The sequence below is a fragment of the Tupaia chinensis genome, unplaced genomic scaffold (assembly GCF_000334495.1).
Source record: "Tupaia chinensis unplaced genomic scaffold, TupChi_1.0 Scaffold000638_1, whole genome shotgun sequence".
NCBI lineage: Eukaryota > Metazoa > Chordata > Mammalia > Scandentia > Tupaiidae > Tupaia > Tupaia belangeri.
The window spans coordinates 2,427,478-2,454,597 of NW_006160159.1; the positions used below are offsets into that span (position 1 = coordinate 2,427,478).

Here is a 27,120-nt window from a genome sequence, read left to right on the forward strand (position 1 = left end):
ATTACCTTGAGAGAGCAAGGTGAAGTACAGTTTTACTAATGAAGAGCATCATTGAGTCATTGAGACTAATAATTTTGTGAAACAGCATTATTAAGAAAAGCAATATGCAATATTTACGTATGTCATAAAGGAAATTTCAAACATCTAAAATATTTTTAACAATACAGCATTTATGCAGAAAATAATGCTGTTTCTCCCTGATGTCTTACAGGAAATAGCATATAATTTTAAGTGTATATGACAGTTTTTATGTTCATACATATATTTTTATTTCACTGAGGACATTAACAAAAATCATATTATTAAAATGAAAAATTGCTTAATAGTTCTTTGTGATGCAATTTTGGCATGTCTTTAATAACCCCATTTTTGCTACTTCATCCCTCCTAAAAGGTTTCTTGTTTGAAGAAATGTTTTAGAAAACCTGCTGGTTCATAGACATAGCTTTACCCAGCTTTTTGGGTCTTTCTGTGATAGTGAGATATTGACCACAGTGGAGAAGTGGTCAAGGTATGTGTAGTGTCTTAAGAAATTTTATCCTAAAGTTTTTAATACTAGAAAATTGAGATTTGAATGTAAATGTGCTTTTTATAAAATACCGACTAGTTGTGGATAGTTACATCTGCTGAGTTTAAAGATGGATTAATATGAAAATTACAGAGTCATATAATTTCTGAACTGGAAAGGGCCTTACAGTGACATGGCTCTTGGAATGCAAGTCTTCATTAGGAGATGAGTTCAGTGATTGTCCAAGAATAGAGCTCTAGTCTGGCAAATTCTGAAGTTACTGAGTCAGGCTCTCAGCCCAACCAATCAGGAAGTGAGTGGTCACAGCAGGAGAGAGCGTTAAGCTTCCTGGGGTAGGAGAAAAACAAAACAAAACAAAACTGAGAAGAACTATTAAACTTAGAGCCCAAGGAAAACAACCATCTGAAAAATAAAGACACCTTTATTTCCTCTTACTAACACAAGCAATATAAAACACTGATTACACAAATATATACCTTGGTGTTTTATACTTAGAAAAGAAGTAGGATAAACCTATTTTTAAAGTATTTGTAGATTATTTATTGCTTTCTTTTTGATTGTGAATTTTAGACCTATTTCTGAGAACAATATTTGTGAAAAATGAATGTTTTTTGGTTGTTATCTAGAAGCTGAAGGTTCCAACGGACCCATGAGTATTCTCATAATTGAGGCATTTTATGGAGGCTCCCATAAGCAACTGGTGGATCTACTCCAAGAAGAGTTAGGAGACTGTGTACTTTTTACGCTCCCTGCAAAGAAATGGCATTGGAGAGCACGGACATCGGCTTTATACTTCTCTCAGAACATTCCCAGCAGTGAGCACTACAGGTAATCATAGCTTAGGAGGCATCTTCAGCTTGTTCTTAATGTATCTATGATCAGAAAGTTGCTTCTCTGTCACTGAGGTAGGATTTAGGGACCCTCCTTCTAGTTAGGGTATAGGGCCAAACATGAAGTTTCTGTGGTCAAGCTTTCACAAAAAAACTGCACATATATATTACTGCTTGCAGATAAGCTTAAAATAGTCATAGAATATGGCAAGACTTGTTAATTATGACTTTTTCCAGGTCTCCCACAACATTCTAAAAACAAAAGAAAAAAAATAGTGGTCTCTATGGCCAAAACCTCTCAGATAGAGACTTGAGCAGTCATTGACCATTAGTTCTCTAAAATGAGTAACCTGACTTACTCAGCAGGTGACCCTTCCCCCATGAGGAAAAACCATGGATAGGATCGTCCATGGAGGATAAAAACCCAGACTCAAGCCCCATGTCAGGAACCCTCTTTCAGGAACCTCCTATTCCAGGAGCCTCCCTTTTTCAATGAACTTTGCTGTGCAGCCCCTTCCTTTTGTCATGCTTCTCAGTCTTTGTGATTCTGCAACATGAACTGGGCAGCTCAGAAATCCTGCAACATCACCATCTTTGATAATTTCTCCAAATATGGAATAGGTCCTATGATTGTAGTAGATATACTGCAGCAACTGAGCAGAGCAGCAGAGTACACTTACACTCTAAAGAGACCTGGTCAGCAAGAAAATGGTCTCATTTAGAGCCTGTGTGGCTTTTCTCATTTGTCTCGTGATTTCATCATGAACACGTGGGTGACTTTTTTTGACAGAAGATGAGAATTCATCCAAAGCACATTGGTTTCCTTTTATTTCTGCCACTTTCAAAGCCTCTTTTAGGAGTACTGGTTTAGTTTAGGTTTGGTCTCCGTTCTGTGCTAGAAGTGGGAGTTGAGAGGGTGCATAATGACAAAGGCTTTCAAGAGTGTTAAGGTTGAGCAAGATGTGTAGGTGCAAGAGTGAAAGGCGGAGAAATTGATTTTGCCTATGACAAGCTGGAGGTGGCATTATAGAGTTGGTTGCTTTTGACATATTTTTTATTTATTTATTTATTTTTTTTTGGAGAGGTTTTTGCTACAGGGCGCATGCGCTCGCCAGACAGACAGAGAGAGACAGAGAGACAGAAAGCGAGAAATCACCCCCCAGGAGAGATGGCCATGCCGCAATCCCTTCTTTTCCATTATCCTCTTGGGATCTTGGGCATGCACGCACACGTGCCCAGTGTGAATTTAAGCCACTGGGTCTGGGACTCGAACCACGGTCGACTACGTGGGAGTCCAGCAACATAGCCATTACGCTAACTGCTGGTCCCACTTTTGACTTATTGAAGGATGAGATTTTGGGGGTACAAATATCAACCTGAATTTGAATTTGGTAGGAGATGGAAAATAGTGAGACCTATTGGAGAAAGCCTGATGGAACACACTAAAAAGATAGAGAAGAAAAATTATTACGGTGGGGGGGGCAGTAGAATGGAATTCTCTCGAATATCAGTTCCACTTTATACTCTATTTGATTTACTTCCATCTATCTCCTGGCTGTTGAGCAGTTGAATATTTCCCTTCTGTGGTTTACATGTCTAATGTTCTTGTCATTCTGAACTCTTCTGTGTAGTGCGGTGTTTATTTAGGTAGAGTGGGGAGTGCAAGACTGACAATGGATGGGGTTAGTGTAATAAATAGATCGTTAGAGGAAAGACTTGGTACAAGCTGTAGTGCCCACTTTGGATCCAACAACCACACTTATTTGTTGGTTTTAAGGTGAACCAGCCACAAGAAAGACAGCAGCTCATGATTTAGATATAGATTGCTGTTGCTAGTAGTAATTTCGGAGATTCCGATAATAAGCCATTTTGTGTATGAAATCATGTATTGTCTGAGAACATATTTTGTCTCCTGGAATAGCAGTTAGCATTCAAGTCACATTGCTTGGGATTTTAAAGGTAAAATACTGTTTTAGTGCACAATGAGAATTTTGTATTTTTCAAATCTAAAGTGTATTTTTTTACATAATTTTATGCTTTATATGTTGTTGATATCACTAAATGAATATTGTTGATTCACAAATAGTAAAAGAATTATAGTAAATGTGTTGATATGAAAGTTGTAAAGACAATGGTAAGTATTGCTGTGTTAAAATCTGACTGTGGGGACGGGAGATGGTGTAATGATTATATCTTACGACTCCCATGTGTCTTACTGCGTTGAGTCCTGGACCTAGAGGCTTCAAACTCATACCGGGCACATGTTTATGTGTGCCCAAAATCCTGAGAAGAGAATGAAGAAGGGATGGTGGCGTGGCCGTCTTCCCTGGGAGGTGATTCTCGCTTTCTATCTCTGTCTCTCTGGAGAGAGCACATGCCCTATAGCAAGCAAACAAACAAACAAACAAAAAACCCTGACTATGTACAGAAACTTTGAATTCTCACTGAATTGCATTTTTGCAGCATGGATTGTGTTATATTACCGAAGGTCAAGTAATCTGGTTGACTCTATGGCACATTTTCGTTTAAGATTACCATTTGATACAATACATTTCTATAGTGACTTGAACATTGAAATGAACCATTTCTATGTCTGCTATTTGATTTCATTCTGATTATGTAGTTTTAAAAATTTTTATTATTATATTTATTTATATATATATTTTAGGAACTACATTATTGTATCACAGATTTATGCCTGTTAATTACATACAAACACACTCTTCTGTGTACCTGGCATCCCCACCCACTTTGAAGCCCAAAGCATTGGAGGATCAGTGTTATGATACCCTTTGAAACGGTCTTCTTTGGGAGGTGGATTTCTCAAGGATTGTGATAAAAAGTTTTGCTCTCTGATGGTAATGACTTCCAGTGCCTAACGGTGGTATCTGTCATCTTTTGAGGTCAGTCATTTGATCTGGGCAGTTAACTGTTTTAATCTAATCAGACTTTGCCCAAAGACATACCTTAACAGTTTAGCTTACATTTTACCAGTGACAACTTATCTACTCTTTAACCAATAACTTTTTCTAACACTTTTGTAAAAATAGCATCACCTTAAAAATCTACACTGAATTGAAAAATATGCTCACTTAGTTCTTGATGAAAGTTCAAGAATGATCTTTTTTAAAGCCACGTTATCTGGTCTCTGTATAAATATTTAGTCACATGAAAAATATTTGCTTTCCAGTTTCGTATTTTTATATTTGACAAATGAAATCATCAAAATTTATAAAGATAAAATGATTAAGTACAAATACTGCCTACTACGCAAAATTGTCTTGAAAAGTAGCAGCGTGCCTGTCAAGAAAGACTGAATCTAGGTACATGTTTTTCTGATTGTTATAATCTTAGTATGTGGAAAATATTACTAAGATAATAAATGCTTCAGCCTGATTAATCTGTTTGATTCTGCTTTATCGTGAAAGCTCAAAGTACATCACGATACACATGTGATGCTTTTGTTTTAGTATAGGTTAGAAAAGTTCAAGTTATTTTTCTCCCAAGTAGTGGGTAACTATTATAGTTTTTAGGTTATAATAAAACATTATCCTCTGTAAATTTCACAAAAATGCAGAAAAATGTTTCTAAAGATGAGGCTTGAGGAAAGTCCTTAAATTTTGTGTTCTTAAATTGTGAGACATTTTTTCCCCAGGACCAAGCATTTCTACTTTCTTAGAATGTACCTTAGAGTAGGCATTAAGGATATTTCATTCATTTTCCCCTGCGTATCTTTCCTGAACTGAAAGAATATCATTATTTAACTTCATCTTTTACCCTCCAATGCTTACAATTACATTTTTTGTTTTATTCAAAAAATTGTGGCCGTTGTCCATTTAATCGCCCTTCTTGCATTTTAGCAGAGTCGTAGTTTCCTCTGGGGTGGCCTAAATACCTAATGGTGGAAGCAAAGCATGATCCATTTACTTTGTTCATGGATGATCCCATTTTCCTTTGCTAAATTTTCCCAACTTTGATTGCAGCAAGGGTTACTCAGCCTCTAAGTTGTGGCAAATTAGAGTTACGTGAATAATTTCTGGGAGTTTGTCCATTGAAGCGGTTTTTTTTTTTTTTTTTCATTTTATTTATAGAAGAAGAAGCCATCTCCCTCTTCCTACATTTGACTCTGCTTGTCTCATGTCTGTAACCATGAGATGTACGCAAGGGCAAAACACCTAGTTTGCCACAAATAGCTGGTGATAGGCTGGAAATAGCCTTGATTAGGCTGCCATTTTGCAAAATAGATCTGACAAGTCATATGATAAGCGACCCCTCCTTTCTGGTCTCTGAAAACATCTAGAAGTGCTTCATAAAATGTAACTAATTTCCTTTAAGCTTATAGCTGAGCAAAGTAAGAGAAATCTATAGGGGCCTTAAATGAAGAAGGATCTGGAAATTAGAGTGGTCAGTTGGCTATGAAGCTGTGTAGTTGCCTAATTTTCATAAAGAGGACTAGTTAAATAAATTGTTACACTAAGACATGAAATTTTATACAGCATAAACTGAAGGAGTAAGCTTTCTGTATAATCTTACAGAAGGTTCTTCAAGGCATAATTACTGACAAAAAATAAGGTGTAGAACAGATGTTATTGCATACTATCTTTGGAACAGAGAATGAGTGGTATAAGAACAAATCAATGGAAAATTACACTGGATGTGAGTAAAATTTAAAAAAAATACAAAAAACCCCTGCCTCTTTCCATATTTGCTTTATAGGAGATCAAGTGTTTAGTTTTTCAGGTTTTCTGTTTGTTGTAGCAAATCAAATTTAAACCATTAATGGGTATTTATTATCATTATGATACCTGCCCCCCAAAAAACACCTGACATATTTATTGTAATAAGTTAGATAGAAAAGAAGTGGAATGAATATTCAATTATGTCATGTAATGCGTAAAGTGAAATGAAAGCTAAAGGCTATATTTGATTGTTCATACTTCTGTTATGATTTGCCATTTTCTTTAACAGTACTATGACTGAGATCGTCACTAAGCAGATACTCTGACATGGAAAATATGATATTTTTTCTCAAATCAACTATTCTGTGTGAAAAATTGAATGTAACTTTCTTTGGGAAAATGGACATTTTTAGATAACATGAATTTTCTATGTTTGTTGTTTGTAGTCCTGTCAGGAAAAGTGTGGGTAAACTATTGGGTATGTGTGAATTAATGTGGAAGGTGGTGGCTTCTTAAACAATTTTCATTTGTAAATGAGAAATTTACATTTTACTTTCCTTGACAATTATATCTTACTTAAGATTTCTAACTTATGAAAATGAGGCTTTGAGAATCAAGTTACTTGCACTGGGTTATACAGCTAGCTCCTGGAGGGTATGTGAGTTAGGCTAAGAATTGCCACCTACAGGGACATTTATGAGAGAACTTTGAAAATTATGTGAAATAAATGGAATTAAAATACAGGAAATATTAGTTCTGTTGCAAAGGTTTATTTTTCTTTAAACCATGCATATTTTTTCCATATCAGTTTTTCTTTGGCTTTTTAAAAAGCAATTATTTATTTGGTCTGGGGCTTGAACTGTGGTTGGCCATGTGGGTGTCCAGCACTTTAAACATCATGCCACCTGCTGGCCCCTCCTTTGACTTTTTGAAGATTCCTCCCTCCAGTTCTGTTTGTTCTCTTTAATAGTGTTCTTAATCATTGTGCTATCTCATTCTCAGCCGAAGTAGGGTAATTAGTTAATTACATTGGACCTAAGTACCTCTTGATTAAAAATATATTACTAGAATTTACTGTCAAATAGGTGTGATGCTTCTCCTGGTCTTAAGAAGTATTATATAGCTCTTGAATCTTGTTGGAGGCCAAAGGCTCAAAATTTGATGCCTTACTAAATATGAATCTGTAATGTACTAATTTTTCCTCAGCATATTTCCCTTGGGTTTTTACCCTTAGAAGTCACAGGTCACTTAAATTTTATGAGCCTTTTCCTTAAATGTCAAATAGAGACTTGCGTGTGATGAGTAGACTCATGAATACACAAATAACCTTCTTGGTTTAGAATATTCGGTATTTCAAATTTGAGGATATATTCATATCCTCAAACTGATGTACTGCAAAGTTCTCAACTTGGTTCATGAACTTGGTAGGGGCAGTAATCTATTAATGGTCAGATCACTAGCCTCATTACCAGTTGTGTGAAACTACTTCATTTTGGGTTATGTTCCAACACAATATAAATAATTTTATCACTGGGTGCATAGTACCATCCCATAACCTCCCCAATATGTGATGGCTACATTTATGAGAATTGGCCAGTGACTTCTCCCTAATTTACTCAGCTGACCAGCTATTTTGTTGTAGGATTTTCTTTTGGTTTATTTTATACCATCGTTACACTTCTGTGAAGTGACTGCACACAGGAACCTTGTAGATCTGTATGGCCCTTAAAATTCCTCCATAAAGTCTCTGATAGTATTGTTCAATTTTAGTCACTCAGACTTCAAAATGAAAATGTAGCTGACGATAGCACTGTAGAAATAAAACCATCCTGCAACCAAATGAAGATGATTTAGTCAGTCCATGACTTTCGCCATACACACATATGTACCACTCTTGTGTGTACATATGCATACACACATTCTTCATTGCAAAACTAGAACTTAACCTGTTACTGTGCTCCCTAAATTATGATTTTCAGGCTGCTTCTTTTCCACTTCTCTTTGTGTTCTCTTTTATTATTATATTTATTTATATATATATATATTTTAGGAACTACATTATTGTATCACAGATTTATGCCTGTTAATTACATACAAACACACTCTTCTGTGTACCTGGCATCCCCACCCACTTTGAAGCCCAAAGCATTGGAGGATCAGTGTTATGATACCCTTTGAAACGGTCTTCTTTGGGAGGTGGATTTCTCAAGGATTGTGATAAAAAGTTTTGCTCTCTGATGGTAATGACTTCCAGTGCCTAACGGTGGTATCTGTCATCTTTTGAGGTCAGTCATTTGATCTGGGCAGTTAACTGTTTTAATCTAATCAGACTTTGCCCAAAGACATACCTTAACAGTTTAGCTTACATTTTACCAGTGACAACTTATCTACTCTTTAACCAATAACTTTTTCTAACACTTTTGTAAAAATAGCATCACCTTAAAAATCTACACTGAATTGAAAAATATGCTCACTTAGTTCTTGATGAAAGTTCAAGAATGATCTTTTTTAAAGCCACGTTATCTGGTCTCTGTATAAACATTTAGTCACATGAAAAATATTTGCTTTCCAGTTTCGTATTTTTATATTTGACAAATGAAATCATCAAAATTTATAAAGATAAAATGATTAAGTACAAATACTGCCTACTACGCAAAATTGTCTTGAAAAGTAGCAGCGTGCCTGTCAAGAAAGACTGAATCTAGGTACATGTTTTTCTGATTGTTATAATCTTAGTATGTGGAAAATATTACTAAGATAATAAATGCTTCAGCCTGATTAATCTGTTTGATTCTGCTTTATCGTGAAAGCTCAAAGTACATCACGATACACATGTGATGCTTTTGTTTTAGTATAGGTTAGAAAAGTTCAAGTTATTTTTCTCCCAAGTAGTGGGTAACTATTATAGTTTTTAGGTTATAATAAAACATTATCCTCTGTAAATTTCACAAAAATGCAGAAAAATGTTTCTAAAGATGAGGCTTGAGGAAAGTCCTTAAATTTTGTGTTCTTAAATTGTGAGACATTTTTTCCCCAGGACCAAGCATTTCTACTTTCTTAGAATGTACCTTAGAGTAGGCATTAAGGATATTTCATTCATTTTCCCCTGCGTATCTTTCCTGAACTGAAAGAATATCATTATTTAACTTCATCTTTTACCCTCCAATGCTTACAATTACATTTTTTGTTTTATTCAAAAAATTGTGGCCGTTGTCCATTTAATCGCCCTTCTTGCATTTTAGCAGAGTCGTAGTTTCCTCTGGGGTGGCCTAAATACCTAATGGTGGAAGCAAAGCATGATCCATTTACTTTGTTCATGGATGATCCCATTTTCCTTTGCTAAATTTTCCCAACTTTGATTGCAGCAAGGGTTACTCAGCCTCTAAGTTGTGGCAAATTAGAGTTACGTGAATAATTTCTGGGAGTTTGTCCATTGAAGCGGTTTTTTTTTTTTTTTTTTTCATTTTATTTATAGAAGAAGAAGCCATCTCCCTCTTCCTACATTTGACTCTGCTTGTCTCATGTCTGTAACCATGAGATGTACGCAAGGGCAAAACACCTAGTTTGCCACAAATAGCTGGTGATAGGCTGGAAATAGCCTTGATTAGGCTGCCATTTTGCAAAATAGATCTGACAAGTCATATGATAAGCGACCCCTCCTTTCTGGTCTCTGAAAACATCTAGAAGTGCTTCATAAAATGTAACTAATTTCCTTTAAGCTTATAGCTGAGCAAAGTAAGAGAAATCTATAGGGGCCTTAAATGAAGAAGGATCTGGAAATTAGAGTGGTCAGTTGGCTATGAAGCTGTGTAGTTGCCTAATTTTCATAAAGAGGACTAGTTAAATAAATTGTTACACTAAGACATGAAATTTTATACAGCATAAACTGAAGGAGTAAGCTTTCTGTATAATCTTACAGAAGGTTCTTCAAGGCATAATTACTGACAAAAAATAAGGTGTAGAACAGATGTTATTGCATACTATCTTTGGAACAGAGAATGAGTGGTATAAGAACAAATCAATGGAAAATTACACTGGATGTGAGTAAAATTTAAAAAAAATACAAAAAACCCCTGCCTCTTTCCATATTTGCTTTATAGGAGATCAAGTGTTTAGTTTTTCAGGTTTTCTGTTTGTTGTAGCAAATCAAATTTAAACCATTAATGGGTATTTATTATCATTATGATACCTGCCCCCCAAAAAACACCTGACATATTTATTGTAATAAGTTAGATAGAAAAGAAGTGGAATGAATATTCAATTATGTCATGTAATGCGTAAAGTGAAATGAAAGCTAAAGGCTATATTTGATTGTTCATACTTCTGTTATGATTTGCCATTTTCTTTAACAGTACTATGACTGAGATCGTCACTAAGCAGATACTCTGACATGGAAAATATGATATTTTTTCTCAAATCAACTATTCTGTGTGAAAAATTGAATGTAACTTTCTTTGGGAAAATGGACATTTTTAGATAACATGAATTTTCTATGTTTGTTGTTTGTAGTCCTGTCAGGAAAAGTGTGGGTAAACTATTGGGTATGTGTGAATTAATGTGGAAGGTGGTGGCTTCTTAAACAATTTTCATTTGTAAATGAGAAATTTACATTTTACTTTCCTTGACAATTATATCTTACTTAAGATTTCTAACTTATGAAAATGAGGCTTTGAGAATCAAGTTACTTGCACTGGGTTATACAGCTAGCTCCTGGAGGGTATGTGAGTTAGGCTAAGAATTGCCACCTACAGGGACATTTATGAGAGAACTTTGAAAATTATGTGAAATAAATGGAATTAAAATACAGGAAATATTAGTTCTGTTGCAAAGGTTTATTTTTCTTTAAACCATGCATATTTTTTCCATATCAGTTTTTCTTTGGCTTTTTAAAAAGCAATTATTTATTTGGTCTGGGGCTTGAACTGTGGTTGGCCATGTGGGTGTCCAGCACTTTAAACATCATGCCACCTGCTGGCCCCTCCTTTGACTTTTTGAAGATTCCTCCCTCCAGTTCTGTTTGTTCTCTTTAATAGTGTTCTTAATCATTGTGCTATCTCATTCTCAGCCGAAGTAGGGTAATTAGTTAATTACATTGGACCTAAGTACCTCTTGATTAAAAATATATTACTAGAATTTACTGTCAAATAGGTGTGATGCTTCTCCTGGTCTTAAGAAGTATTATATAGCTCTTGAATCTTGTTGGAGACCAAAGGCTCAAAATTTGATGCCTTACTAAATATGAATCTGTAATGTACTAATTTTTCCTCAGCATATTTCCCTTGGGTTTTTACCCTTAGAAGTCACAGGTCACTTAAATTTTATGAGCCTTTTCCTTAAATGTCAAATAGAGACTTGCGTGTGATGAGTAGACTCATGAATACACAAATAACCTTCTTGGTTTAGAATATTCGGTATTTCAAATTTGAGGATATATTCATATCCTCAAACTGATGTACTGCAAAGTTCTCAACTTGGTTCATGAACTTGGTAGGGGCAGTAATCTATTAATGGTCAGATCACTAGCCTCATTACCAGTTGTGTGAAACTACTTCATTTTGGGTTATGTTCCAACACAATATAAATAATTTTATCACTGGGTGCATAGTACCATCCCATAACCTCCCCAATATGTGATGGCTACATTTATGAGAATTGGCCAGTGACTTCTCCCTAATTTACTCAGCTGACCAGCTATTTTGTTGTAGGATTTTCTTTTGGTTTATTTTATACCATCGTTACACTTCTGTGAAGTGACTGCACACAGGAACCTTGTAGATCTGTATGGCCCTTAAAATTCCTCCATAAAGTCTCTGATAGTATTGTTCAATTTTAGTCACTCAGACTTCAAAATGAAAATGTAGCTGACGATAGCACTGTAGAAATAAAACCATCCTGCAACCAAATGAAGATGATTTAGTCAGTCCATGACTTTCGCCATACACACATATGTACCACTCTTGTGTGTACATATGCATACACACATTCTTCATTGCAAAACTAGAACTTAACCTGTTACTGTGCTCCCTAAATTATGATTTTCAGGCTGCTTCTTTTCCACTTCTCTTTGTGTTCTCTTTTCAGTATTCTCAAGAAGTAAAATATTTCAACAGTGGGAGAACAAGTTTCATGGCATGGGGCTCATAGTTTATTCTCACACAAGGTGCAATTCAGAAATGTTTGTGTAGTTACCAGCATGCACTGTGAAACTGTTGCTTCCAAGGAGTTAAGTTCTGCAGTGCAATTTCAAGTGTGCATTTTTAATACCCTTTCTTACTTATTTTAAAAATGCAATAAAATATCACATGTACAGTTCTAATGCAGCGGTAGTGGATCAAGACATTATTTAAAACTCACTCAGTGCCTTAAAGACCTCTAGGGTAAATCCATATATTTACTCTTTGAAATTAGACAATTCTATTTTAAAAGGTAAGCTAAATATTAATTACAGTTTTAGAGAGGAAAAAATAATTGTTTTTAACTAATGGAATGGAAAGGGAAAAATTCTTTAAATTAATGCTATTACATTATTGTCTAAAAGAGCTCTGGCTGCAGAGCAAGGACCTTCATAGTTTTACTTTCCTCAGTAGCATGCTTATTTTTGACATTAGAACTATTAATCTGGTTGGAGCACTCTATTCTGGTTGTTTTTAGGTACTAAGGGTCTTCATCATGGGTAGTTTTCACAGCATGAAAAAAATTCAGAAAATGAAAGGTATTTAATTTCATTCTATCACAGCCTTGGCTTATTTATTTCAGTAAGGTCTAAGTAAATGAGAATATGTTCAGTGAACCAATTATGTTACTTTAAAGTTCAGTAGCACCCATCTCTCTTTCATTCCCTTGCACCTCTTTTTTTAAGGAAGCTTTCATGCCCATACATTCCCTTGGGTTCAGACTTGTCCTTCTAACCTCCTTTGGGTTCATTGTCTTGTCCCTCAAGCAACTAATTCTTACCCCTTTTTGCTTTGTTTATGCTCATCTGGTAATCAGAAGGTGGTATGGTGGTTAAGGTGCTGGAGTCCCACATGGGTGCTTGAGGTTTGAGTACCAGACCTGACAACTTGAAATTCATGCTGATGTGTGTGTGTGTGTGTGTGTGTGTGTGTGTGCACGCCCAAAGTCCTATGAGCAGAATGGAGCAGAAGGGATATTGTGGCATTGTTATCCTCCCTAGTGGATGATGTCTCACTTTCTCTCTTACTGTCTCTCTTTCTGTCTCTCATCGGTGAGTGCATGTACCCTATGTCAAATGCCTAAAAAGAAAAACAAACAAAAAAGAACCCAAAACTCCTTTGTTGTTTAGGCTCTTGGGTTCATTGCAGTGGGGGGCTGTCTCTTATTTTTAATTTTTTTTAATTAAATTTTTAAAAAAGTTTTTGTACTTACCAGGCAGAAAGAGAAACTGAGAGCTGTCTCTTATTTTTAATTTTCTTTTAATTAAATTTTTTTTTTAAGTTTTTGTACTTAAAATGCAGAAAGAGCAACTGAGAAATCACCCTCCAGGGAGATGGCCATGCTGTAATCACTTCTCCTCCATTCTCCTCTTGGGATTTTTAGGCATACACATGCATACACTTCTGGCATGATTAGTCAAGCCACTGGGTCTGGGACTCAAACCGCAGAATAGGCTGTATGGCATCCAGCACCTTAACCTTCATACCATCTTCTGGCCCCTGCAACACCCTCCTTGTTTGTGAGAAATTCCTCATGAGTATGTGTAGTTGAGGAAGCATTGGGGACTGAGTTGGGTTTCACCCAACTCCCTCTTGATTAGTTATCTTTTGGCACCTTTCTAACATTGTTTCCTTTATTTTTTCTCCCCTTCATCTCCATTTTTTTTCCTTCCTCAGTATGTATTATATATTTTCGTAATAAGAGTGGTGCCTGTGCTAGCATTAGAATATAAAGCCAAACTTGATATGTATATACAGTTCTAGCACATAGTAAATACTTAGTAAACCTCTCTTTTAAAAATTCACTTATTTCTTCTGTTGGTGAGAGAGACATAGAACAGAAACAGACCCTACCAACAAAGGTCTCATACCGTGGTCAGCTTGAAGTCTCAACCACTCTATATCATGGGTATACACATTCTGGGGAGGTCCCTGCATGTGAACCCAAGACCTTGCCCTTCCAGGGCCAATTACATCACCAATGTACCATCTCCTCGCCCTGACCCTTTGTTGATTAAAGAAAGCTTTGTACCTATATTCATGTGTTTATAGTTGTTGCCTTGATTAAATTATTTCTGTTATGAGCCATCAGAGACTTCTTATTGCATATGTAAAAATCCAGATTGTACACAAGGGCTTGCTGTGGTTCTTGTGATCTGGGCTCTGTCTGCCCAGCAACCTTATCTTCTACCCCTGCCAGTGTGCATTGGAGCTGTTTACTCATTTAGAAACAAGCTTTTCTCTGCCTCAGGTCCTGATACTCATGCTGATCTTTTTGCCAACCAACATTTACCCATACTCTTACCCTACACCCTTTGTTCATTGCTTTCTCCAACTCATCCTTCAAATATCACCTAAAATTTCACCTCAAAGAGGCCTTCCTTGCGCACCCTTTCTAAAATAAACCCTATCCCACTCCCCGTAATACCATTTTATATAACTTGTACTTACTGTTTGCTTACTTTCTTTTTTTCTTTGCTCCCCATTTATTTTACGTTTCATGATGGCAAAGATCGTATCTTTCATGTTTACCATTTTATCCCCACTACCTAGTATGCAGCCTAGCAGTTAGTAGTGGCTTAGTACCATCTTACTAAGTTTGAATGAATTACTAAACTTGAATTCAAACTTATTAAGTTTAAATGAATCATGGTTGAATAAATGATTAAAATAGGGTTTGAAAATGCAAACAAACTATGGTTGCTGTTGGCTTTACAAATTTGCTTGCGTTTTTTTTCTGCTATGGGCGCTATTAGTATCCTGCATCTAGTTTCATCTCTTCTATGTAGAAACTGCTTAGAGACATTTAGGAGCATGTGTTACTCAGTTTTGTGGAACTGAAGCATTCTATACACATTTACTCACTTATTTTTATGGGTTTTATTAATCATAATGTGAAAGTAGCCATCATCCATTATGTAAATTTTGACAAAAGAAAATATAATTTTCTGGAATTTCCCCTATATTAAAATGTTTCTAAAAAACAAGTTTTTTGGTTCAGAAAACTTTGTAGAATCTAGACCATGTTTGTGGTATTTATAAAATTTAATGTGATTGCATAGTAAGGGGTTTTAGTTTTGTCAGTGTCCACCATGAATGGTAGTAGTCTTCTGTTTTATGAAGTAAAAATCTATCAGAATAAATGAAAGATTAGAATTTATAATAGTATTATACTTGGCCACTGTAGTTATTTAATTTTTTTTCAATGTTGTTGGACAGATAGACATTCTTGCTTTTAGTCACAAACTTCACCAGTCATGATTGTTTTATACCTACCTGCCTCTCACAGTTATGTTACTTAACTGACCCATTTAGGCCTTTATGTTTGCAGGCTCTGGCTTAGAATCTATCCAAGATGAATCTTCAAATAATCTTTAGTATTTTTAATTTCATACATGCATAGAAGTGCTTACTAATAGAATTATAGTCACTTGTTTTTGAAAGAAACAGCACTTTATACCAGGGGAATCGGTAATCCTGAGTTCTAGACTCTACCCTTAATTTTTTGGCCTGAAAAAGCCACCTTTTAAACTATAGAATATTTTTATTTTTTTCATTTGAAACTAAATGTTTGTAGTTTCATTTAATGCTGAGTTCTATGATGTTGTGAACAAGGAATTAAAATCAAGACCAAGATTTAAGGAGCTTTTTAAAGTTTGTTTACTTACTTATTCCACGAGAGAGAGAGTAAGACAATAGGATCTTTTTATCAGGTGTTTCCCCAGCCTCAGCTGGTCCAGATCATGGGCACATGTATGTCTGACATGTACAGGGTGATTTTGGGAGGTGAACTTGGAACCTTCCCATGAAGGTCCATCTCAGAGAACAAATACGTCCTCTCATTCAATGTTGCTCTCAACTATTGCTTCATTTAAGGGGTTTAATCTACTTATTTGTACATCTCCTTAAACTTAAAAAAATAAATAAATAAAAAAAAAGATTTACTGGGACAGCAGGTGGTGTGGTGTTTGGGACGTTGGACTCCCAAATGTCTGAGCACAGTTTGAGTCCTGGACCTGGTAGCTTGCTTTCTCACTTTCCTTTTCTTTCTCTGTCTCTCTGAGAAGACAGTAGCTATTTAAATAATAATGATAAATAAAAATTTTAAAATTCTTTACAAATTATATTTAACTTTTACTTTTAGAGTTTATAATTTGGGGGAATGACTTTTTTCTAACAGTGTTTGTTATAGTTTAGACTTTGGGGGAATGACTTTTTTCTAACAGTGTTTCTATCTTTGAAGTTACCCTCATGTGACTTCTTATTTGTTCATGTCTTCTGTCACAGCCTCAAAATTTCATGGTTCTTTGTTCTTTCAAAAAGAAGGTGTTTCACCCTCATGTTAGCTCTATTTCTACAGACCGTGAGGCAGAGGAAGCATACAAAATCTTCATGGTATTGCTATGTATATCCACAGAACACTCAGTACTACAGAAGGGAAGTAATCATTCAGGAAGTGCAGAGGAGAAGGCTTCATTCTTGCTTGGCACATTCTGAGGTAGACTAAACATTATGATAGATGAAGCTGAAATAGAAAAGTGTAGTAGGAGAAAGCAATTTACAAATAAAGTTATTAATACAGGAAAAATAGAGAAACGTTTTTAAAACTAAAAGCTTGGGTTAACATTGCATGTAATGAGTTGAGTCCTGGGAGATCATGTTGGGATGATAGGCAGATTTTGTTGATTTCATGTATATTTTTTAATTCAAGGTTAAGCATTTAGGGAGATTGCACTTTAGATGATGGATATCCTTTGAAATTTGTATTACTTAGGACTTTTTAAGTTGCATGTGATAGAAACCCTTTTCAAACCATGTAAACATAAAGGAAAATGTATTGGGTCCTGTAATGGGAAGCCCCAGTGATTGGCAGGCAAAGTTGAATCTGGTGTTTTATAGTTGTCATTAGGTCTCCTGGTTTCTTGAGTCTGTTATAGCCTGGAGCAAGCTCTCTCTACATTTGTCACTCCCAAAGCTAAGCCTATATTCTACCATTTTAGTTACTTTATCTAAGAGAAGACTATGTCTTTTTCAGTAGGTCTAACAAAGCTCCCAGGATTGATTAAGTAAACTTTTTGGTATCATATAGCCTTAAAATTTATTACACAAGTCATCTGACTGGCCAGACCTGGATTACTTCACTACACTGAAATCAGAAACTGGAATCAAACCCATCCAAACCACATGATCTGAGTGCAGGAGCACAAAGGGAAAATGATATTGTCGGTATTTAAGGAAGGTAAGTGATGTTTTGCATGTAAGTCTCCATGAATACTGTAGTCAGGCATGGTAGTAAAATAAGGAAAATGGATGGGATGATTATTATGGTAATATAGGATAGAGACCATCAGTGAGCCTAGAGATGGTCATTAGATCAAAACATGTAATGGAGAAGTGTTGAGGTCATGAGTGAGAACAGTACTAGTAGGCATGGCAAGTAGGACAGGAACTAGCAATATGAAATTTGTGTTGTTTGTATTTCACTAGCTATGAAATTTGTCTAGAAGCTGAACCACAACCAAAATTTTTCTTAGTCCTGTCTCTGAGAAAAGAATTTTAGATATAAATTCACATAGTCAAAATCGCAGGGTCACCTTTCAACTACTTTAGTGGTGGTAATTACTTTTAAAAAACAGACAGTGCTAGGGAACCAGCAGTTAGCGTAATGGCTATGTCACTGGACTCCCACGTAGTCGATCGTGGTTTGTGTCCCGGACTCGGTGTCTTAAAACTCACGCCGGACGCGTGTGCATGCGTGCCCAAGATCCTGATAGGAGAATGGAGGAGAAGGGATTGCGGCGTGACCATCCTCCCTGGGGGATGAGTTCTCGCTTTCTGTCTCTATGTCTCTCTCTGTCTGTCTGATGAGCACATGTGCCCTATAGCGAAACCTCTCCAAAAACACACAAAAAAACAGACAATGCTAAATGTAAATCCCTCATTAGAAGGTGTTTGACGCATTACATTGGCTCAGTGAGCTTGCTTTGACAGCATTTTTAAGTTACCCTGTATACTTACAATATAGTAAAACTTGCTTTTCTTTAAAAGTTTAAGACAATATTGATTCCTTTCCCTTTTTATTTTTAAATTTTTAAAATTTTTTCAAAATTTTTAAATTTTTAAAATTTTTTCAAAATTTTTAAATTTTTAAAATTTTTTCAAAATTTTTAAATTTTTTAAATTTTTAAAAATTAATTTATTTTTCATTTCATTTTCTTTTATACATCCAATCACATTATTATTTGTCTTACAAAATGGATATTTCAACCAGTGAACATCTCTCCCCAACACAGTTGACAAAACCACAAAGCATCCTCAACAGACAATGCCTCACCTCCCTGTGACATCAGTACTTTGCCTCCCTATTTTTCTTCTTTTGCTTATATTGAAAAGATATGTACAAATAAATGCATACAGGTGTACTGACTTATTTATCATTTGATATTTAACTTCTCAAACTTAACACCATGCCCCATAAAGTGAGGTATTAAGTACATCTGTAAAGTTCATATATATGCTAGCTCCCAAAATGAAAATGAATGAGTAAAGCTTGTGGGTGCTGCCCTACATGGTACATAATTCAGAAAAGCCAGTTTCTTCTTCCACAGTCTGGAATAGCACGTGTCCACTCGATGAGCACTAATTATGTGCCAGGCATATGTGATAAGGTAAATAGGCAGTGTGCTTTAGGGAGTGTGCTTTTTTTTTTTTTTTTGTCTTTTTTGGTTTTATTTGGACTGTGTTCATTTGAGTCAGCATTTGTTAAGAATTCATGTTCTAATACATTTCTAGGAAAATCTCCTACACTTGGTAATCTGTCTTGTAGTAGTAAAATTTTGGGGGTGGGGGTTATTAACTCATGTTTTTTTCATGTATCTAGTATTGATACAGACATTTATTTTTATACAAACTGTTTTGGTGACTTCCCAGCTTTCTAGAAGATAAAAGTAGCTGAAAATGTGAACTAATTTTTGTCACTTTTTTCCTATTATTTCCTTTCTGTTGTAAGCCTAAGTACAATGAAAAAAGTTCGAATAAAATCCAGTGTAATTCAGGATATACATTACTTGTATTGTGTGTGTGTGTGTGTGTGTGTGTGTGTGTGTGTTTATGTGTGCGTGCATGTGTATGTGTGTGTTTAGGGGACAGATCTATAATATAATTTCTCATTCAAATGTAATAATTCTTAGCTTTCATTATATAACATTTGCTGAGTGTTATCTGTATTCTCAAGGGAGATTTTTAATTTTTTAAGACAAAAACATAACTTCCTTTTACTGAAATAAAAGTTTTCTACTATTTTGTATGAGGACTACTGTAAGGAAACCAAGTGATGTCTTATTGCCATTAGTGCAAAAGTTTAGAAGTTGTCGACTTGCTATTTTATTATAATTGGTTGGGAAGGAATAGATTATAAGTTTATAAAGAGTGATTGGTAAGATGCTGCAATCATTTTAATTGCAGTATTCTTGTTTTTTTTCCAAATCTTCAAAGAATTTAATGACATTCATATTTTATTTACAGTATTTTTTGAGAATAAAAACAGAGGTTAAGAATTGTGGTCTTACTCTGAAATTTGAGTATTGTTTAATATTTAAGTAGAGTTTATGTAAGTAACCATTTTCTTTGATTTTGATATTGGTACTGGGAGTAGAAAAGAGATGATGCAGATGGACACACATACAAAGAAGAAACATGGGAGATTTAAAAATTGAACTACCTGAAAAATCTTCAGACTTTTGGAAACTTGATCTTAACATTTGCCTTCTTTCAATCAATTTTATTTTAGATTAAATGCTGGCAGATGGTCGTGATCCACTTGAACAGTGTTTTCTTTATTTTTTCTATGGAAAAAAGCACCCAGAAAACTTTTGTTCTTTAATATGTTCAGCATGCATATGGTTTACATGTATTAACAGTATTAAAAATGCAGTTCCTAATTAGATGTCTAAATCTGAGAGGAACCGTGGAGAGTACCAGCCTCCTAGAACTATTGAAAAAAAAAATTGATGATTAGGAGATTCTTACTTCTTTTTTCTTTTTTGCTATTTCGTTTTTCAGGCTTATCTGGCCCTAAAAACGTATGGAATTTGCATTATCAGTTTTTCTGCTGTTATATTCTAAGATTTCTACTGAATGGTGAGATTTTCTGCTGGAGGGGAGAGGTTTTTGCTATAGGGCATGTGCGTTCACCAGAAAGAGAGAGACAGAGAAACAGAAAGTGAGAAATCACCCCCAAATGGGGATGGCCACACTGCAATCCCCTCTCCTCTATTCTCCTCTCGGGATCTTGTGCACACACACACATGCGTTCCAGCTGTGAATTTAAGCTACCAGGTCCAGGACTCAAACCGTGGTCAACTACATGGGAGTTCAGCAACATAGCCATTACAGTATCTGCTGATCCCCGCAGTTTTTGATGATCAAGCATCCAGATAGGATTATATCAAAACATGGAAAATTCAGAATATTTATATTCTTTTATGATTGTTTTTATATTACAGAAAAAGATAATGCTTTTGTTAGGTGTTTAAGGATTTAGGTTTTAGATGGGCATGAATAATTACAAACTTGGTATGTCTTATATTTTAGAAAAAATAGTAAGAAAACTGTGAAGTGATATCTTGCAATCTGCTTTTATTTGGTGCTTTTGTTTTACATGTTAAAATGTGGGGGATGGTGGTGGGGAAATCCCTTCCCTCCAAATTTATCTATATGAATCACCTGAAGTCTTCTCTCCACTTCAGTGTAATGAAATGGTGCTATTTGAATCAGTATTTCCACATTTGCATTTTTAGATATTCAGTTTGTACTCATCAACATTTACCTGCATTTTCGTTTCACTTTTCAATTTGTTTTATATATATATATATATGTATATATATATAATACGCATGAACACACACGTATGTATGTATGTATGTATGTATGTATGTATGTATTTAGTCAAAAGCACATCTGACCAAGAAAAGACTTCTGTTTTTCATAGATGTTGACTGTCAACTATTTCCTCACTTACTTTATCTTACTGACTAATGTATTTATTCACAACTCCCAACCACAAATTAGGCATATAGATACTGACTAATACAAATATTAGCCCACATAGTGTGAATCCCTGCAGTTTATGGACATTCCTAGGAACAAATGATGAGCCTTGATGTTTTCTCTTCTACCTGTTAGACATATTACTACACAGGAGTTCTGAGAAGCTGGGAAAGAGAACTAGACTAGATGGCAGAGGAGCTGAATTCAGAGCCCAGTTCAGTTATTCACCTTTGTAAGGACAAATCACTCTTGTCTTCTATCTTCACCTCCAAAACAGTGAAAATAGAATTAACATCGTTCCATTTTCTCTTCACTATTTGTGTTAGGATCAACTGAGTTACTACTCTTTCAAGAATATTTTATAAATTAGAGAGTAAAATATTTTTATGAAGTTGAAGCAGTTTTAGTTAGAATTTGTATTATTCTTTTAAGTAGTATTTCTTCTTAGGTGTCTTTGGTTTTTTGGTTACGTAATTGATAGCCTTTATCTATTTTAAAATATGAGTAGGAGAGATGATATGGAATTAATGTATTAATAAAGTCATAGTATTTAAAGAACTCTTAGCTGAAGCTACATTTGTTTTCAGTTACAGGTGATTTGAGAATTGTAGTGGTACAGTAAGAAGAAATGATAGTAGGCATATTACTTGTAACTTTTTGAACATTTAAATTTATTTCAGTTCAGTTCTGATATAAATTTAGAATTATGGCTGAATAGAAGCAATTTATCGAATATTTTACTGGGTAGTAATAATAAAATAATGGTCATATTTATGTTTCTTTTTAAAAATTTTTCTAGAAGGCACGTGTCTTTGCTGGAGTCACAGAGAGAGAGAGACAGAAAAAGAGAAACAGAAAGAGAGAAAATGTAAGTGAGAAAGCACCCCCCCGGGGGGGGGGAGATGGTCATACTACCATTTCTTTTCCTTCATTTCTCTTTTCAGGATTTTAGGCATGCATGTATACACACCCAGCATAAATTTCAGGCCACCAAATCCAGAACTCAAACTGTGGTCACTCACATGGGAGTCCAGCACCTTAACTACTGTGCCACCTGCTGGCTCTCTTACTACTTTTTGTTTTAATTGGAAAAGTGAATTGAGAATATTTCACTGTTGATTCATTTTCTTCAGCTAACACTTTTGGAATGTCTCCTATTTTATAAGATACTTTGCTACTGAGTGCCTGATTTGAAAGTGTTTGAAAGAATTCTCTGTGAAAAAAGGTTAAATGGAAAGTGGTTGAATTGTATCCATATCTAGTGCAGACTAAAGAATTCTTAAAGAGAAAAAAAAAGGTATAAGTAGATTCATGGGTCTGATGGTTTGATGATGCCTGTTGTTTTTCTAAGGAAAGGTGTTTCATCCCTGTGATAGAATGACTAGCGTTCAACATAAAGTAGTTATTTCCCATATATCATCTCTGTTTAAGCCCTAGGAAAAGAATTAGGTGAATGTCTGCATAGGAAGAAATTTATCACATTAATTTTAATGAAAGAATAAAAGCAGAGCTGCCAAAAATATTAGATAAGTAGAAATAAATGTTCCAATATACTTTCTTGAAATAGTTATGAATTTCAGTAAACATAATGAAAGTTTATTTTCTTATTCACAGTAGAAATTTTGAGTAGGACAAAAATCGACCATTTCAGGTCATCTGTGTCACTGGCCATCTCATTAGTGCAGATTATTTAATTTGAATACAACCTTAAAACATATTGTAGGTATGCTGGAAGCACTGTTTTAGCAGATAAAATTCTGAAGATTCTTATGTAAGTTAGTTTTGCCCCTTTTTTCCCTCATACAGACTTTCCTTTATATTTCTTTCGAAAGGAAGAAATAAAGTTCACCTCTGAACACATTGTTACTTTTGCTAGTTGAGGCTGAAAGTAATATATGCTTCAGGAATTCTGAGAAGTGTGTCTGACCAGCATGTCACAGAGGGTAATACCTAGCATGCTCATTTGACTTATCATCTTTTAGACACACTAATTCTCTCTTACAACGTAAAAGAGTTAACCTGAAATAAACATCCCTAAACCTCACAGCCTTATTCCTCCTGCCAGATCATTCTAAATCCTTTTCTCTTCCATTTTTTTAACTTTACTTCAAGTGTTTCATCAGATCAGCTCACTAAGTAGCAACAATTTTGAATAGTTAGTGATCATGTTGTACTTGTTGGTCATTGCAAAGCGGTATTACCTAGTCCATCAATCTCAGGCAGCGTTAGTAACGGTAAAGTGGTCAGTGTGAGTAGATGAGTGGGAAAAGAGGAAAAAGTTCTCGATAAACCAACAGATAACGAATCCACGAATTCCTGAGCAACTCAAATTCAAAAGCAAATATCCAAATTATATTTTAGGGTTATTTGGAGTCTTATGATATTTTGTACTGCCCTTTTCTTGAATTTTTATAATCAATGATTATTATAGATTTACCTAGGAAATATTGTATTATTTTTTATGTTCCCTAAGAGCAAAGGCTTCGTCTTTTTCGACACTATTTCCTAGATCTAATTCTTAGTGTTCAGTAAATATTTATTAGATAAGTGAATAAAGAATGATGCTAAGAAATATCAATAAAGTTCATGTGACATAATTTTTGCTGTGTTCAGAATTCCTGTGATGTTTTTATATATAGATAAAAGGTATGCAGTAAAAACAATAATAGCTAATTTTCTATGACTCCGGATTTCACATTTTGTGTTGCTTTGCATGGTTCTATACTCCTTATTTTTCTTTTCTTCTTTCTTCTTTATTCTATACATTGTAGAGCTCTGTCAGCATACAGTAGGTTCTCAGTATTTTTTTTAAATGTTTGCAGGAATATTATGCTTTCCTTTAGTACAAATACTTCTTGTTTGTATGAAACACCCCCCCTACACACACACACACACACACACACACACACACACACACACTCACGGCAGCACTGAGGGCATGGGTCAGGGACCAAAGGACTGAGGTGTACTGAGGTTTGTTAGGTCCCAGCTACCCAGATGGCAGGATTCTGGAAGAGCTCCTGTGTCAGTTAGGGCTCACCAGGGGGACACTTACCTAAGTCAAGTAGAGAAGGTCGCTGTTGTAATGGTTTTCACTTTTCTCTTTCAGTTTCTTTTACAAGTTGTTTAAGTTATAGCTTTAATGAATTTGAGGCAAATGAGGCAGAACTTAAAGTGACAAATAGGTCTGTAGGACAGAGACTTCTTTCTCTTTGATAACAGTGCCAATATGCACAAAATGGTCTCTATCTTTTAGTTTACTGGCAGAAAAAACTGTACGTTGGGAAAATGGCAGTTAGAAAAGTGGTTTCATCAGACATGTATTTCATATGAAGTGATAAACCCAGAACCTTTTTGGAATATAAAAATATTGATGAGAGAAGAGAACAGTGCAAGAACCATAGTGTTTTAAAATTGGAGGTCTGCCTGTTGGGTCGCTAATGTTGCCGGTTTACTTGCCCCACTTTGGAGAAAGAAGGTAGTGCTGTTTTTCAGGTTGGATTGCTTCAGTCTTGTAGCCCTTGGAGCATTTTCAGCCATCCCCTAGAAGGATGTTCTTCCACCTCTCTCCTTCGAATTTTATATGTTTACCATAAGGCTTCTATACATTAACATTTTAATTTTTTATTGTCTGTTTCTTGGAAATGCTTTCTATTTGACTTACTGTTATTCAGGCATTAGTGATTATTAGTGACTTATAGTATTATCCCTCCTAAGACAAAGTCCCTGGAATGTATATTTTGGGATACAATGATTTTATCTGTATTATGTTGGATGTGTAATAAAGGCCACTTGAGTTTCTTTTCCTTCAGTCATCCCTCAGCAGTTTTCATGAGTAAAAGCATCTTAGTCATCTCAGTTATTAAGAGATTTCAGTGACTGCCAGTTATTTTTCTAACAAATAAATTCTTATTCATATTCAAATCAGACCACCTAGCCCTTTCCTTGGGATACTTACATTCATCCTAAGTGTCTTCTCTATTCTAAAAAAAAAAAAAAAAAAAATCATGCTTATAGTCGGCATATTTGTTTCCTGTTTTTGATCTGAATGAGTGAGCGCATACTGAGAAACTTAAAGAATATTCAAAGTAGAGGGGATAGATAATAGACCTGTGTTTCCTTTAACAATTATAATACATTGCTAGTCTTATTCTATCGAAACCCTGTCTAGCTCTTTCCTACCTCATATTATATTAAAACAAATTGCAGACAGCACATCTGTAGTACTACATATTGCATTGTATATCTCTTAAAAGTTAAAATTTCTTTAAAAATAAAACATGCCTGAAATAACATTATTACTCTGATAAAGCCCCAAGAAGTTCTTCAGTATCATGAAATACATCTGATCTTAAAATACTATATTTACTGTAAAATTCTAAGTAAATAATAGAACCTGTTACCCAATGCAGACATGAGAAGGCAGTCTCCCAGGGTCTAGCTCATGCTCTACTGTTATATAGGCAATAGTTCAAAGAAACTCCCCTAGTCCTTAGAACTAAGTATGGCACTTCCTATTTCAGAAATGATTCATTAGTGTTGACTTAGTGGCTCACTTAGTATGTGTTTGTGTTCAGTACTGTGTGTTCACTTCAGTTTTGCTCCTCCTTACAGATTGCATTGCACTATGTGAATGGTGCTCATTGAGTGGTGCAGAGCAAACCACCTGTGCTGTCACAGTGGACAGCTCTGGCTATAGGCCCTGGGCATCAGCATTTATATTGAGGCATTCTGCAAGTCTTTCTTTTTTATTTTATCTGGGAGATATTTGCCATAGGGCATGTGTGCTCATGACAGAGAAAGGAAACTGAGAAATCACCCTCCAGGGGAGGGGCATACAGCAATCCCATCTCTAGGCCCTCCTGGAAGTCTTCTTCTTCTTTTTTTAAATTTAAATTTATTTATTTGCATTCATTCACTGTACATCATTACAGCATACAAAATGAGATTTTCCATCCAGAGTACACTGTATATTGGCTCAATCAAGCACATCAACATACATGTTATCGTCAACAAATAATTTTCCATTTCTTTTTTCCTGTATGTTTTGCCTTTTTTTCCCATCCTTGATTCCCTATCTTTTACCCTCTGCCATCTCCCACTCTCCTCCCACACTGTCTCTGGTATCTATGTTTGCTTTCCATATTGTTTTTCCCCCACATTTTATTGAGTCACTAAAGATCTTAATTAAACTAAATATTTTCATAGCAAGCACAGCTGATATATACATTTCCATGAACACAAGTCCAACTTTAGGCATAAGCCTCGGTGAGTAGAATGAACATCCTATAAAGTAGCACCTAGCTGGGGCTATGTATCTTACTGCAGTCATCAAATTGGTATTTTTAATGCATTTTTTAAAATTTAACAAATACAGTTTTAGTTTTTTTTTCCTGAAACTTTTCTTTTCTTTTTTTTTTAACTTAATTTACATTAATTCCCTAAGCATCGTCACAGCGTATAAAATGTGATTTCCCATCTAGAATACACCACATAGTGGCTTAATCATGCATGTTATTATCAAAAATTTTCCATTTCTAGTTTCTGGTATTTTTTTTTTTACCCCTATTTCTGAACCTCTGTCTTTCCCCACCCTCTCCTCACACTATCTCTGGTGTCTACAGTTGTCTTCCATCCCCCCCCCATTGTATTGATCACACAATTTCTTAAATAATCTAACTACATTCAATAGCAAGTGAACTTGGTACTATTAAGAAAACAAGTTTTAACTTAATCAAAAAAATACTAAGGAAATTAGCTTAATACTTAAAGCCAGGAAACAGGTTAGGATTCAGTTCAAATGGTAGGTACATGAACCTATCCATATCTCAAGACAGGACACAAATCCTTACAACCAGATAA

General features: G+C 35.1%; 1 protein-coding gene across 6 annotated transcripts in view; it reads left to right on the forward strand.

The window, feature by feature from the left end:
* The window catches only part of QTMAN (queuosine-tRNA mannosyltransferase), a 433,127-nt gene that overhangs the window by 135,283 nt on the left and 270,724 nt on the right, over nucleotides 1-27,120 (forward strand). For 4 of the 6 annotated variants that reach the window (XM_014592037.2, XM_027776186.1, XM_014592036.2 and 1 more), the window contains exon 4: nucleotides 1,155-1,356. The exons of 1 other annotated variant lie outside the window; for it this stretch is intronic. In XM_014592037.2, the coding sequence (XP_014447523.1) occupies nucleotides 1,178-1,356 (179 nt within the window). In that variant the 5' untranslated portion in view covers nucleotides 1,155-1,177. Of the gene's footprint in view, nucleotides 1-1,154; nucleotides 1,357-17,286; nucleotides 17,450-27,120 lie in introns of those variants that run through there. One more of the 6 variants, XM_027776189.1, reaches the window with a different exon arrangement.